This window comes from Mastigoproctus giganteus, chromosome 10 (assembly GCF_048544385.1).
Source record: "Mastigoproctus giganteus isolate SK-2022 chromosome 10, ASM4854438v1, whole genome shotgun sequence".
Lineage (NCBI taxonomy): Eukaryota > Metazoa > Arthropoda > Arachnida > Uropygi > Thelyphonidae > Mastigoproctus > Mastigoproctus giganteus.
In genome coordinates, this window is record NC_143584.1 from 130,320,509 (window position 1) to 130,334,989 (window position 14,481).

General features: G+C 37.3%; 1 protein-coding gene across 2 annotated transcripts in view; it reads right to left on the reverse strand.

The window, feature by feature from the left end:
- Window positions 1–728: 728 nt before the first annotated feature.
- The window catches only part of gus (splA/ryanodine receptor domain and SOCS box containing gustavus), a 79,328-nt gene continuing 65,575 nt past the window's right edge, over window positions 729–14,481 (reverse strand). For both annotated transcript variants that reach the window (XM_090383820.1, XM_090383821.1), the window contains exon 3: window positions 729–1,097. In XM_090383820.1, coding sequence (XP_090239946.1) covers window positions 961–1,097 — 137 coding nt within the window. In that variant the 3' untranslated portion in view covers window positions 729–960. The remainder of the gene's footprint in view (window positions 1,098–14,481) is intronic.

Consider the following 14,481-nt stretch of genomic DNA (forward strand, 5'->3'; position numbering starts at 1 on the left):
TATGTAGTAACAAAGAATATAATGCAATAACAGTTTTCATTACACTACTATATTATATTAGATTAGATTAGAGAATATAGTTAACCTTAAGAATACAGTTGTACAGCAACCTGAAAATATAATTAATCTTAAATTAGATTAACTATATTCTCAAGTACATATGTGTAAATGTATAAAAAAATTAAATTATGCTGCTGCATTTAAGCTGGTCCTATAGCAAAATAATAATCGCAACTTGAATTAAATAAAAATGTGAAAACAAAACACTATCATTTTGCATTACAGCTGGTGAAAGATATCTTTAATAAAACTTCCCCAAAAACACAAGAACACATTACAGAAAACATGGCTTTGGTGGTGGAAGTTAACACCTGAGAAAGCAAATAAACTGCTACACGTTTATGCATTATAAATAGGATGCAGACTCACAGTATACTCACTATATGCTGCCAAATACCAAGATCACACATGTACCATTAACTTGCAATAGTCCAAAAAACACTGCTTAAAAATTAGATTATATAAAAGAATTGCATTCTCTATAGCAAAGACAATTAGCTGCAAAATTCAGTCATTATATATTATGTGGAATTCCTGCATGAATTGTGAAACAAGAAAACATTAACAGTAAAAGATACTATATTTCATCAAGCAAAATGAATAAAAAGTATCTTTTTTGAAGATTATCAACACTTATAAATTAAGTACTGCAAATTTAATACCAGATATATTTTTGTCTTCAGTAAATGATATGAATTTATTTATGATGAGAAGCTAACTTTATCAGACTACTGGCAATGGATGGGTCCAAGGTTATTTTTTGGACCACAGCATATCAGATCAAACTAAAGTAGGAAACATGGTCCTTCCTATGGCACAGACAGTGGTCTGGAACTTTGGTTCTTCCTCCTAAACAATGATCAGCACCATGTTCACAGCTTACTAAACAGAAATGTGTTGTTACCTTCGATCTTGATAAAGAAGGTAATTTTTCATGGCTGTAGGAAGATTGAGCTCATGTATCCGTCCAAAACGAGTCTTCCCAATTTGTTGTCTTATTACACGTCGGCATATATCTTTTAATGGCAAAGGCCCAGCTGGAAAAAAAATAAATAATAAATAAGGCACTTTCAGCCATTATTCAGATTTTAATACAATTTTAATAAAAATATATGGGCTGGGGAGGGATACAGCAATGAAAGGACTTGTATGCATAATTACAAGAGATACTCAATTATCTTAACAATCAGATATTTTTTACTTTGCATTATATAAAGGTTAACCGAGCAATATATGTATTTAATATGGGTCTTAACAAATAAGAAATCAGGCTTGTGCACTCTTCATATGTTTATATATTTCATTTAATTAGTTGCAGAACTATTATAAAATATAATGAACACCTCTACACTGAATAAATCAAATTTTAATGCCAATTTACCCAAAATTAAGATAATTACATTCCTTGAATCATTAATAATAATTTTTTTTTTTTTTTTTTTATGGCAATTCCAAACAAGAAAAAATTTCATGGTTTATAGTAGTGGTGCTCAATCTGTTATGCCAGAGAGGATCTCTGAAACTCCATGGACCAAGAGGGAATGATTGCCATTAATGTCATACTGTTTTCCTCAAAAAAATAACTCAATAAGACTGCAGAATTTAAAGCTTAATAAGAAAATACTTTAAGACTAGTGTTGTTTGAACCTATAGTTCCATATTCAGACTGTAGGATTTCTAATAATTTTAACTCAAATAATTTTCTAAATTCTTTTGATGTGTGTGGGTAAAAACCTTGTTGAGGGACCCAGCCAATGAGCTATGCTTTGAGCACCTGTGGCTTATAGCATTCTGCTACAATTCTCAGATAGGCTGAGAATTGTTATTACTGGGTTTTAGGAGCATCAGCAACTAAGGCCATGTTGCTCCGTGTATTTGTCTTTAAATTGTGTGCATGTGTTCTGAGATTAATTTTCTGTTTTGCTGGATGAAAAGCCAGAGTTTCTACGAGAAAACACCATGCTACCCTGCCTAAGACTGACTAACTCAGCCACAATGTGAAAAAGACCTATAAAAATTCCTCCAGTCATTGACACAATTCAAACTCGTCTTTTCCACCTGGTGTGGAGCGGATGGGGATCCTACCAACTGTGCTACCCAAAAGGGCACAGGCTGAAAAACCAGAAGAAATTTAATATTGGACTTGAATTTCTGCAGGTAGTAATTTTCACAAAATAAACATAAAAGAGCGTTATTCCAGAGAACAGAATGTGGTAATGATACGAGTGAGATGCTCTAGTACTTTCTCATATCACTAATATGGATTCTCTTCATAGTAGTGATATAACTTCAATGATCGTTTCAAACCAAAAGGGGCATTTCTAACATTGCAGTGGACAGTTCAAGATGGATGCTGTTGTTCAAGTCGGATGCATTGCACGTTTATGTATATACAGTTGATTGCGAGTACAAAGAGAAAACGATGGCGGATTCATCCAGCAAATTCAAATAGGTTAAAAACAAGGCATTTTTATATTATGTTTGAAACACATAGGAAGTTTCCCCGAGAAGTTATTTTTTTTTTTTATTTTACAGTATGTCAATACAGAGTAACTTCTAATGTTAATTAGTTAAAAAATCTCAAATTTTGATACCGTGATGCGGAAATCAATACAAACTACTGTTTTACTGCAATAGACGCTGGTGCTTATGGACATGATGGTAATTCAAGCATTTTTAAAAATTCAAATTTTGGAAGAAGACTGCTAACGAAACAATTTAATTTGCCGTTAAATAGAGCTCTTCCTGGTACAAATGAGCTGGCAATGCTATTTGTTTTTGTAAGGGATGAAACATTTGGACTGAGTGAAAATTTAATACTACCATAACCATCAAAAAATTTGAGCAGTGAGTGATGAATTTTCAATTATAGATTAACTTGAGCAAGGTGACGTGATACAGAATGCACGTTTGGAATACTGAGCAATAAGACGTGCATTTTTCACTCTAGCATATTATTGAATCCCCATTCTGCTATCACCGTAATAAAAATTTGTTGCATATTGCATAATTTTGTGAGAAGGGAAGGGATGGATATGTTTTTGAAGACAGATTTAATTTGTGAGATGGAAGAGGGAATGGAAATGACAGCAGTTGGAGGGCAGTTTTCAGGTGCCACATGTAGAAAAAGGGATTCGTTTTCTACATATTTCAACAGTGTCGGCACCCTTTCATGGCAAAATACTAGAATATAATTACAATAAAATTTATCCTATTTTTTAAAATAAATGTTAGTATTTAGTAGAAAATTAAAATTCTAAAAAATAAACAAACTACATACAACGAATTTGAATTAAATGTATGTGGCAATCAAAAGATTTTTTAAAATTATTTAATACTTTCACTCACATAATAAATTTCATTAAAACCCTTTGTTAGTGCTCTGGGGTAATGCTTTAATGATGTGTTGTAGAAGACAAGACTTCTTTCCACCTGACAAATAAATTTTTTGGTGTCAAACATAGCCTTCTCCAAGAAGGCCAACCAACCCATGCATGAGGAGAATTTCTCATCAGGTAATATAGACGGCAAGTCGCTGGCACTTTCAGCATCTTCAATGGCATCAGCAGACACTGAATGCCAGCTAAAATCATTGGAAGTGCCTGTCTAGTTTGCATGCCTTTTCCCTCTGCTTCCTGTAAAACCGGGTGCTCAAAGGCATTTCCAGCACTGTGCTTTAAGCGTCCTTAAAGATGAAAAGTTGGAGATGCCTCAAGGCCTGTTATGATTTTACAACTCATTCATGGAATAACTTTTAAAATCTTTTTGTTACAGTAAACAGCAACAAAAATAGTAGGGTCTATATCGTTCATCATCCAAAATCATTTTAAAACCAGAGAATCATCTTTTCACACCAACAAAAGTGATCAGATCAATTTAAAAACGTGAACCTTCAAAGCCTCCACTTGAAATGGAAGTTCCTGTTCATTGACATTAACAAAGTCATTTATTTTCCTTAAAACATGATATCGGGAGTTCTTTTTTTTTAAAAAAACTATTATAAAATTGGTCTTAATTTTCTCTGCTTATTTCCTCTAGGGAATGGCTGAAATTTAAGTTAACTTTCCCTATATTTTCAGTATGCTCAAACAAAGTATCATTGCTTAAATTTGGTTATAGAATTAGGTAACCAAGTAAAATGAGTTTTGATGAACAACAAATTCTGTCTAAAAAAATAATTGCCTTGGCATCAACTGCAGTATCTAAAGCACTGACAATTTTTTTTTTTTTTTCATAGAATCAAAATTTTTAGCATAAAACAATACTTTTTTATGTAACTAAGTTCACCACTTTGTTAGAACAGCCTCTAGTGAAAAAGGTAGGCCAGGTTGCATATCTCTGTAAACATGGTATATTAGCATTAGTTTAGGCATATGATGCAAGAAAGCAAGTTATAATACAGCATCAAAAAAAAAAAAAAAAAATCCCATTTCACCCATCCAGTCACTCCAAATGTTTATGTCTAGTTCAGCTTTAAATTTATTTAAGCTATCAACTTCCACAACAACAGATGGAAGTCTGTTCTAGCCACCAATCACCCGCTGACTAAAGGCAAACTTCGCACATCTATTCTACAACTGTCATTCCTCAATTTGAATCTATGCCTCCTCAGGTTCTTAATCTGAGCAAGCAGAAGTAGCCCATCAACACCGAACCTGCTCAAACCATTCAATGCCGTATACACCATGATCAGATCACCTCGCAGGTGCCTAGTATCCATATGCTGCAACTTACAGAACTTAAGCCTTTCTTCGTGAGCACACACCCGTTTATTCCTCTCACCAATCTTGTTGCCCTTCTCAGTACTCGTTCTAGCAACTCTACATCCTTCCTAAAATGAGCCTCCAGACCTGTATACAGTACTCAAGGTGTGGCCTGATCAGTGCCTTATACATAGTGATGACCTCATTGTCTCTGCTAGCAAAATTCCTATATATCATTGACAAAACTCCATGACATGCTCTGGCAGCCTGTCTGCACTGCTCAGAGGACTTCATATATAACTGCACAATTACCCCCAGATATTTTATGTTCTCCACCTCCCTGAGTATAGTACCACACAGTTGGTACGTTTCTCTTGGGTTACTGCTACCCATGCGGAGTACTTTGCATTTGTCAAAGGCGCCTCCATAGCTAGGTGGGCAGGAGCAGCAGTGTGTAGCACACACTTCTTGATTAGACCGGGGTTCGAGCCCTTGACCACCAAATACGGAGGATGTGGAAAGGTCAGGTATTGACCACTGCATATCCCCGGAGCAATATGGCCTTAGTTGCTAATGCTCCTAAAAACCAAACAACAACAACAGCATATGCCAATGTTAAACTTCTGTTGCCACTTCTCAGCCCATTTGCCTAACTTTTCTAGATCCTGTTGCAGTAGCACACTGTCTTTACTGTAATTAACAACCCTGCCAACCTTTGTATCATCTGCAAACTTGGACATTAAGCCTGATATACCTTCATCGATATCACTGATAAATACACTAAACAAAAATAGGCCCAGCACCGAACCCTGGGGGAATCAGCTAATAATATTAATCCACGTAGAGCAGTGTCCATTTATTACCATTCTCTGCCATATTCCACTCAGCCATTCCTTTATTCATTGCAGTAACTTGCCCTTAATGTCATACCACTCCAATTTGTACAGTAGTCTTCCAAGTGCAACAGTATCAAAAGCTTTCCTGAAATCCAAGTATATGATATCAAAATTATTTTTTGCATCCAATTCCTTTTATGACCACACTGTAGTATCCAATCAAACTAGTCAGGCAAGACTTCCCCTAACAAAACCATGTTGTGTCTGAACTACTGCTGCTGTCTTGTCTAGGTGATCCTGTATCACCTCTTTAACCAGTGACTCCATTATTTACCCCGGAACAGAAGTTAAACTAACAGGTCTATAATTATTTGTGTCACCCTTTGAATCCCCTTTGTGAACTGGGGATACATTTTCACATCTCCAGTCCACGGGAACCTCCCCTGATCCTAAGGATACTCTCAAAATTATGGCTAAGGGTTTGCTTACTGCTCTTGCTGCATCCTTCATTATAACTGGATAGATCCCATCTGCACCGGTGCCTTTTTTATGTTTAACTTCAACAATTTCTCCTCCAATTTGTTCTCAGTTATTACAAAATAACTTAGCTCCCTGTTAGAGTATGATAAACTTCTGGCATTACCCTCATTGAATAACTCCTCATGTGTGAATATAGATGCAAAATACTAGTTAGTTTATCAGCTACTTGAACAGGATCATCAATAGACGAACCATCTATGTTAAGTGGACCAATCTGATTCCTCCCCTTCTTTCTAGAGTTTACATAAGTAAAGAACGCTTTGCTGTTTTTCTCTGCGTCCTTTACGAAAGATTTCTTGTAATTTGCCTTCGCCTGCCTAACCTCCTTTGTGACCTGACTACAGACTAGCTTATATCTGCAGTAGGCTTCTGTGTAACCTGATAATTTATTTGCATCCCATGCATTTTTCTTCTCTGCCATGAGCCTCATTAATTCATCCAACATCGATTTAGGCCTGAACCCTGAACAGTATTTCTTAGTTGGTATGAAAATCCTAGTAGTCTCAAAGATTAAGTCCATTAAGGCTTCCCATTTAGAATTCACCATTTGTAACATCATCAGTTGATTCCACTGTATAGAATTTAAAAACTGAGACCATTGTACACAGTCACCTTTACGAAACAAAAACCCTTCCCTTTATACTCTTGATGCTAATTACATCCTTAAGTAAATCCCACATCAGTACACTGTGACCACTGTCACCTAGTGGTTCCTTTATCTGCAAATTCTTAATGCATGAATAATCACTGCTAATAATCAGATCAAGGGTATTAATCCGTTTGGTTGCCCCTCTACAGGGTGTCTCAAAAATATTGGTACAAATGTTTAGAGAAGGTAGGTAACATCTAAAGGAATGTGAATTGCATAGTAACCCATAACAGGAAACGTCACTGTAAGTCGGTAGATGGCGCGGTAGTCGCCGCACAAAGAGCATGCATCGAAAAACGAACTGTGAGCTGGCAGAAATGCACCTAGTGTATGGATTAGCAGAGAGCAATGGACGAGCCACTCAACGAATTTATGGAGAACGCTTCCCAGACAGGCATGTACTGGACCACCGTTTGTTTGCATATGTGCATCAAAATTTGTGCGATTATGGGTCATTTAGAGGTAACAGGAGTAGTATGGGCAGATCACGTTTGACGCAAACTCCTGCCATGGAAGAAGGTGTGCTGAATGTTGTCCAGAATAATCCTACTATTAGCACACGTGCCGTTGCCTCTGCCTTAGGAGTGTCTCATTGCCGTGTACAGCATGTCTGGCATGACGAGTCCTTACACCCCTTTCATCTCCAAAGGGTTCAGTTACTGCTCCCCCAAGATCATCCTGCACGTGTGGCTTTTGTGCAGTGGTTTCCCCAAGAAAGTGTTCAAGACTTGAATTTTCCAGCCTATGTTTTGTTCACGGATAAAGCTTATTTCACTCAGGAAGGCTTATTCAATCAGCACACACAATGCTCATGTGTGGGCTCACGACAACCCACACGGTGTGTGCCCCCATGCGGCACAACATCGCTTCGCAATAAATGTGTGGGCAAGTATGGTCTGTGACTGCTTAGTCGGTCCATACCTGTTACCATCCCGCACAAACTCCGCTAAATATCGGATCTTTCTTGAACGAGTTCTACCAGGGTTACTTGACGATGTTCCAGCAAATGTGAGATGCAACATTTGGTTTCAACATGACGGGGTGCCTGCCCATTATGGAAGGTGTGTTCGTGACCATTTGAACAGGCGTTTTGGGCGTCAATGGACTGGCAGTAGTGGACCCGTTGCCTGGTCCACCACGCTCACCTGATTTATCGAGCCTTGATTTCTTTCTGTGGGGGGTGGCTCAAATCTATCGTCTATGAATCGCCTGTGGAGACGGAAATGGATCTCGTGGCGAGACTCATCTGCGCTGCTGCTACTGTCAAAGAAACTTCAGGTGTGTTCGACCATGTCCACCAATTCATGCTGTGTCGGTGTCACGCATGCATCGCGTCTTAAGAGAGAAATCTTAAGAGAGACTTGACAGAGGTATATAAGGTCCTGAAGGGAATCAGTAAAATGATTTTTTTTTTTTTTTTTTTGTTGTTAGTTGTTGGCGCATTGGCTTCTGTGGCCATAATGCACCTCCCAAAGTTTTTGCATTTTACTGTGATCCAAGCCCAAGGCGGGATTCGAACCTGCGATCTTTGGGTTGCCGGACAGGCACTTTACCCACCTGGCTAGCCTGGTCGGCCAGTAAAATGAATGTTTGTTTGTTATTCGGTTTTTAGGAGCATTAGCAACTAAGGCCATATTGCGCCGGAGATATGCGGTGGTCATTCCCTGACCTTTCCGTATTTAGTGGTCATGGGCTCAAACCTCGGTCTAATCAAGAAGCGTGTGCTACGCACTGCTGCTCCTGCCCACCGAGGCGCTGTAAAATGAATGATAGGCATATTTTCAATGTGAGAAGAGAGATGAACCAGAGGACAGAAATGCAAAATTTGTGCTAGAAGAGAGTAATAGAAGGCTGGATCTCATGAGGTTTATTTTTGGGCAGCATGCCATAGATCACTGGAATGAACTGCCTGCCACAGTGGTTGAGACTGATATTTGGACAGAAAACCTGTGCATAAGTTGCCTTTATTATATATAGACTAGCATCTCTAATTAAAAATGCAGACTTTTTGCTATACATCAATTCTCAGCCTGACCAAAACTGTAAAGATTTATTCACAAAATTTATGATATGTGGAATGATTCATGTTTTTGAGAACCACACAAGCAATCAAATGCTAATGAAAAGATTCATCTAATTTTCCACAAACCCATTGTGCAATATAACAGCCATAAGCCAATGGCAAAACTATAAATTTTGTCTCCCCATTTAACTTTTTGACCCGTCCCCAGAGCACACACAATGGAATCTCCAATAGCAGGTGTTGATCTCAGAGGAACCAGTTATTGTTAGTGATTATGTTGTCAAGCGAATAAGCAATGCAAAAAAAAAAAAAAAAAAAAAAAAAGGTGGAATAGGACCAGGGCATATCTGCCAGGAGAAAAAGTTAATGATGTAGAATTTATCAACTTTTAATTAAGGGCACAAATAGTGATACAGTTGTACTTTTGGCATTCATATAAAGGGCCTAACTTGAGGATATGCGGACCCTATAATAATGCTTATTATGAAATGTCATTTAAAATTTTTGGATTAATAACAATAATGATAAATGGATAGGCTTTGATGCTGGTTTATGAAGTCATGGTGCCAATGCTGCATTCAAAAAGTCATCTTGTCAATAATTCTTGCTTGAAACTGCTTTTTATTACCGATATACTATTCTGATCTAAGATGAGGAATCCATTTCTTCAATACCATACAGTTGAATACTTATTTGATACATATCAATATATTTCACAAACAAAAATTAACTTGCAAAATATCAAACAGAGAAATGTGACTAATTAGGAGAATGTACAGTATTAGTTACTTAGAGACTCAGTTTTATTGCAAAATAAGATGTTTATTCAATTATTCCCAATGATTTGAAACAAGCAATACTCTACAAAACAAAATCAAAATTAAGACACAAATAAAATATAAAAATTCACTACAGAAAATGACAAAAACAAAAATATACCATCTATGTAAAACAGAGGTACTCAAACCGTGGGTCCCGACTCCATTGTGACTAACGGAAGAAGTTTGAGGTGTCGCAAGGAAGTGAGAAATAAGACCTAAACGTAATACCTTTATCATATCACTTGGCAATGTAGTTACTAAAATGTTGACAATGGAATTGACAACATTGCTTCGAGACCCCATTGTAGCTCCTACAATGTAACAAGTTATGCTTTTGTCGTGTCCACTGCCATTTATGGGCTCCCTCAAAGTACGAACCCTAGGCACATGCCGCGTTTGCCTAAGCCTAAGACAGGCCCTGTTTATATGTTCTGAATTAGGTTTAATAAGAGCAAAATGAACAATACATATTTGTTTATATATGAATACAAGGAGCACAGAAAATAAGTTTTACAAAATTGAAAAGTTGGTTTTGGTTAAGTCATCAAAAGGGGTTGGCAAATATGAGTACGATGTGTATATATTTTTATTTCTATTATGTAGGCACTTTCAGCACAAATGACAAACCTGTCATTATTTTGCTGATATCATTCTTTGTAAAGACCAGCCAATGTACACTGAGTGGGCAGAAATCATGGGATACCTACCTAGTAACGGGTAGGTCCACCTTTTGCCCAGATAAGAGCAGCCACATGGCAAGGCATTGAGATCACTAGTTCACGAAAGCGTTCCACAGGTATTTCCATCCATGCTTGCTACACCACTGTCCATAATTCCGTTGCATTCATGGGTGGAGGTTCCAAAGCTTTCCACAGCATCCTAAAGATGCTCCACAGGGTTCATGTCCGGTTAACGGGGGAGACCATTCCATGGTGGTAAAATCTACAGAATGCTCTTCAAACCATATTCTAGACACCACAGATCTGTGGGGAGGCACATTGTCCTACAGAAAGAGGCTATTGCCCTGTGGGTGCACTACAACCATGAAGGGATGCAGATGGACACAGACACCTGGACCATTTAGAGATGCGTCTAGAACAGTGGTTCCCAAATGTTTTTGAGTCACTGCCCCCTTGGTTCCATAAATGCATCCTCAACACTCCCCAGTCCTAACTTTAGTATTAAATACACCAGCTGCCGTTGCAGATGAACTCAACAGTTATTTTGCATCGATATTTACAAATGAAAAACCTTTTGTGGCAATAGGAAATTGTGGGAGCGAAGTTGAAAAATATGTAAGTAATGATATTGAAATTTCGCAAGATTATTTAATGAAAAAACTTTCGAGCCTACAGGTCAATAAGGCTCCTGGAGTTGATGGAATATACCCTATAATCTTAAAGGAGGCCGCAAGTGAGTGCATTGAACTATTGAGGCTAATTATGCGAGCATCACTAGACTCTGGGGAGATTCCCTTGAAGTGGAAAAGTGCCAATGTATCTCCCATACATAAGGGTGGCTCTAAGAGTGAAATGGGAAATTATCAACCTGTCAGTCTAACTTCAGTGGTAGGGAAAATCACGGAGGCAATGATCAAGGGTGGGATTCAGGATCATTTGGATCGAATTGAAATTCTCATGGATACTCAGCATGGTTTTGTAAAGGGAAAATCCTGTTTAACAAATCTGGTTCACTATTTTGAAAGGGTCACTCGCAAGCTGGATTTAGAGGAATAATCTCGACATTGTTTATTTAGATTTCAGCAAAGCTTTTGACTCAGTCCCACATAAGCAGTTGCTTTATAAGCTGGAACAGGTTGGAATCACTAGGAAAATCCTTAGATGGATAGCAGGATGGCTTCAGGGCAGGAGGCAGAGGGTTGTGATAAATGGCTATTCCTCAGATTGGGTTGATGTAAGAAGTGGGGTTCCCCAAGGATCAGTATTAGGACCACTGTTGTTTTTAATTTTCATAAACAACATCGATGAAGGGATAGAGGGCGTGATGTCTAAATTTGCAGATGATGTTAAAATTGGTAGAGTAGTTAATGATCACTGTCAAGCTGAGCTTCTTCAGAGAGACCTAGATAGACTTCAGGAATGGTCAGAAAAATGGCAGCTATGCTTTAATCCAACAAAGTGTAAGGTATTACACCTGGGAAACAGTAATCCCAAAATAACTTATTCACTTGGTGGAGTTCAACTAAACCCAGTACTGGAGAAAAGGGACTTGGGTGTTACGATACAGTCAGACATGAAATTCTCTGAGCATTGTAAACAGGTTGCAAAGAATGGTGTCCTATCGATGATCTATCAAACTTTTGCAAATAGAGATAGGGACATGATAATCCCATTATATAAGGCTTTTGTTAGACCACACTTGGAATATTGTGTTCAGGTATGGAGACCGCACCTAAAGAAAGACATCGAGCTTCTTGAAAGGGTGCAAAGACGAGTAACTCGCCTGATGAGATCGGCAAAAGGGTGTCCATTTTCGAATATGTGGGTTGCAGAGTTTGGAAACTAGACACCTTAGAGGAGATTTGATTGAGGTGTTTAAGGCTCTGAGAGGAATCAGTAAAATGAATGAGGACGAAATTTTCAAGGTTATAAATGATGCTAGAACTAGGGGACATAAATTCGAATTACAGGGGGAAATGTTTAGATTGGACTGCAGGAAGTTTTATTTTAGCCAGCGAGTTATAAATTACTGGAATAAGTTGCCTACATGGGTGGTAGAGGCTGACAGTTTAGGGTAATTCAAAGGTCATCTGGATAGTAATTTCGGGTCAGGGAAGCGCATAGGATGATAGGCTTAATTTCCTTTTCTTTCACTAATTATTATTATTTATTTCTTTTATTACTTTTTTTTTTTTTTTTGGCCAGTGCAGCATAAGCCATAGGCTTTCTTGCACCATGCGGCCATTAATAATACTAACTAAATTTAGTAACAAGGTCATTTTTCTGTAAATTTTTAATGCGGGGGATGGACCCGCATTTAAACCAGACATCGAGAAACTGGTATTATTACATAATATCAGTTTCTCAATGTCTGGTTTAAAGTTGCTTAGGAGTCTTAAATCACCATGTTCAGTAATCTGAAGTAGATATTTTTGCTTGGAGATAAGTTGGATGACCACACTAAAATCACATTCTACTAAATATGAAGTTGGGAATGTAATAAGTTGCTTCTTAACCACTGTCCATAGTGCAAGATAGTGATCAGAAATTTTCTTCTGTAACCAAAACTGTTGATAAGATTTCTTAAACTTTGGTTTCAGTTGAATATCATTTTGTAACTCAATTAGTTCTTCCACTAATATCGCAACTTCCTCAATATCTAAAAATGGATTCATCACACAATCTGGAATTTCTATCAAAAGAAAATTCTTAAATCATTCAGACATATATCTTTATGCAGCATAACCAAATTGTCACAAAAGACTTGCAGATCTTCATCTTGTATTCCACCAATCTTTTCTAGCTCAGACAGAGAGGGAAATTGATACAGCTCATGATCTTGCACTTGAATAAAGTTAAGTTTGAAATAAAAGTGGATACTACAGATTTGCCCTTAATAAGGGTGATATTAATTCCTTGCAACTGTAAATATATTTCATTGAACTTTGCAAATAGTTCAGACGAATATGCAATGTCATGCCTCATATCTTTAAGTTTATCACTGAGAAAAGCATCTTTCTCTTCAAAAAACCCCACAACAGATTCAAAAAGGTTATAAAAGCATCTTATGCAGTTACCTTTTGATAGCTAATGAACTTCAGTATGAAGCAACGAACGTTGAAAATCTTCATTATTCTCAACAGAAAGCTCCCGAAATAGTCTTTTTGAGAGTATGAGCTTTGATTTTATTAACACCAGTAATGACATTGTGAAGGCGATCACAGAGGTTTTTTGCAACCAGATGTTGGCAATGAATGACAGTGAATGGTAGAGACATTTGGTACAACTTTCTTAAGTATGCAACACAACCACGGTAGCAACCAGTCATTGATGGAGCTCCATCCGTTGCAAGAGCAAGCATGTTAGCAAGTGGAATTTTCTTGTCTCTAAAGAACTGCTCAACAACATGAAATATTGACTCACTTTTAGTATCTGTTTCTAACTGACTTGCAACAACAACTCTTGACCTAACCTTTCATCTTTTATAAAGTGCACATATGCTAGAAGCAAAGACTCGTTGCCTGGCAAAGTTGACTCATCGAGCTGTAATGTAAATTCTGTAGTCCTTAGAATGCTACACAACATATCTTCCACAGTCTCAGCCATTTCATCTATGCATTATTGAACTGAATTGTTGCTTAGAGGAATACTCGTAATTACTTACGTCTTGTGGTGACTTAGGTAAAACAGGACTCAGAATCACACTTACTGTTGGTAAGATGAGTTCTTCGCCAATTGTGTGGCTTTCCAGACTTGGCAATCAACAACAAAATATTGTATGATGCACGAAAACAATCAGTTTTTGTTGTGAGGCATTACAAAATATACTTGACAAAATATGCTTTTGCAATGTAACACGAAGTGATTGAAAAAATGTTAAATTCTTGTCTGTCATGTCAGGTTGTGCCTTCTTCAAATGTTTAATAAGTCTGGAAGGTTTCATTACCTCATTAGAAAATACCCTTTTGTATATTATGCACTTGTTTGTAGTTGCTGGTTTAAATCAATACTTCAGATACTTCACACTATATTGTCTACATTTCCTCTTTGATTTTTCTGCTTCTGCCATTCTTTTTCTGATACAAATATTAATTAATAAATTTAAATAAAAATAAATCTATCCATATAAATAAAACAGAATGTGTGTGTATTAAAAGAAGAGACATGGG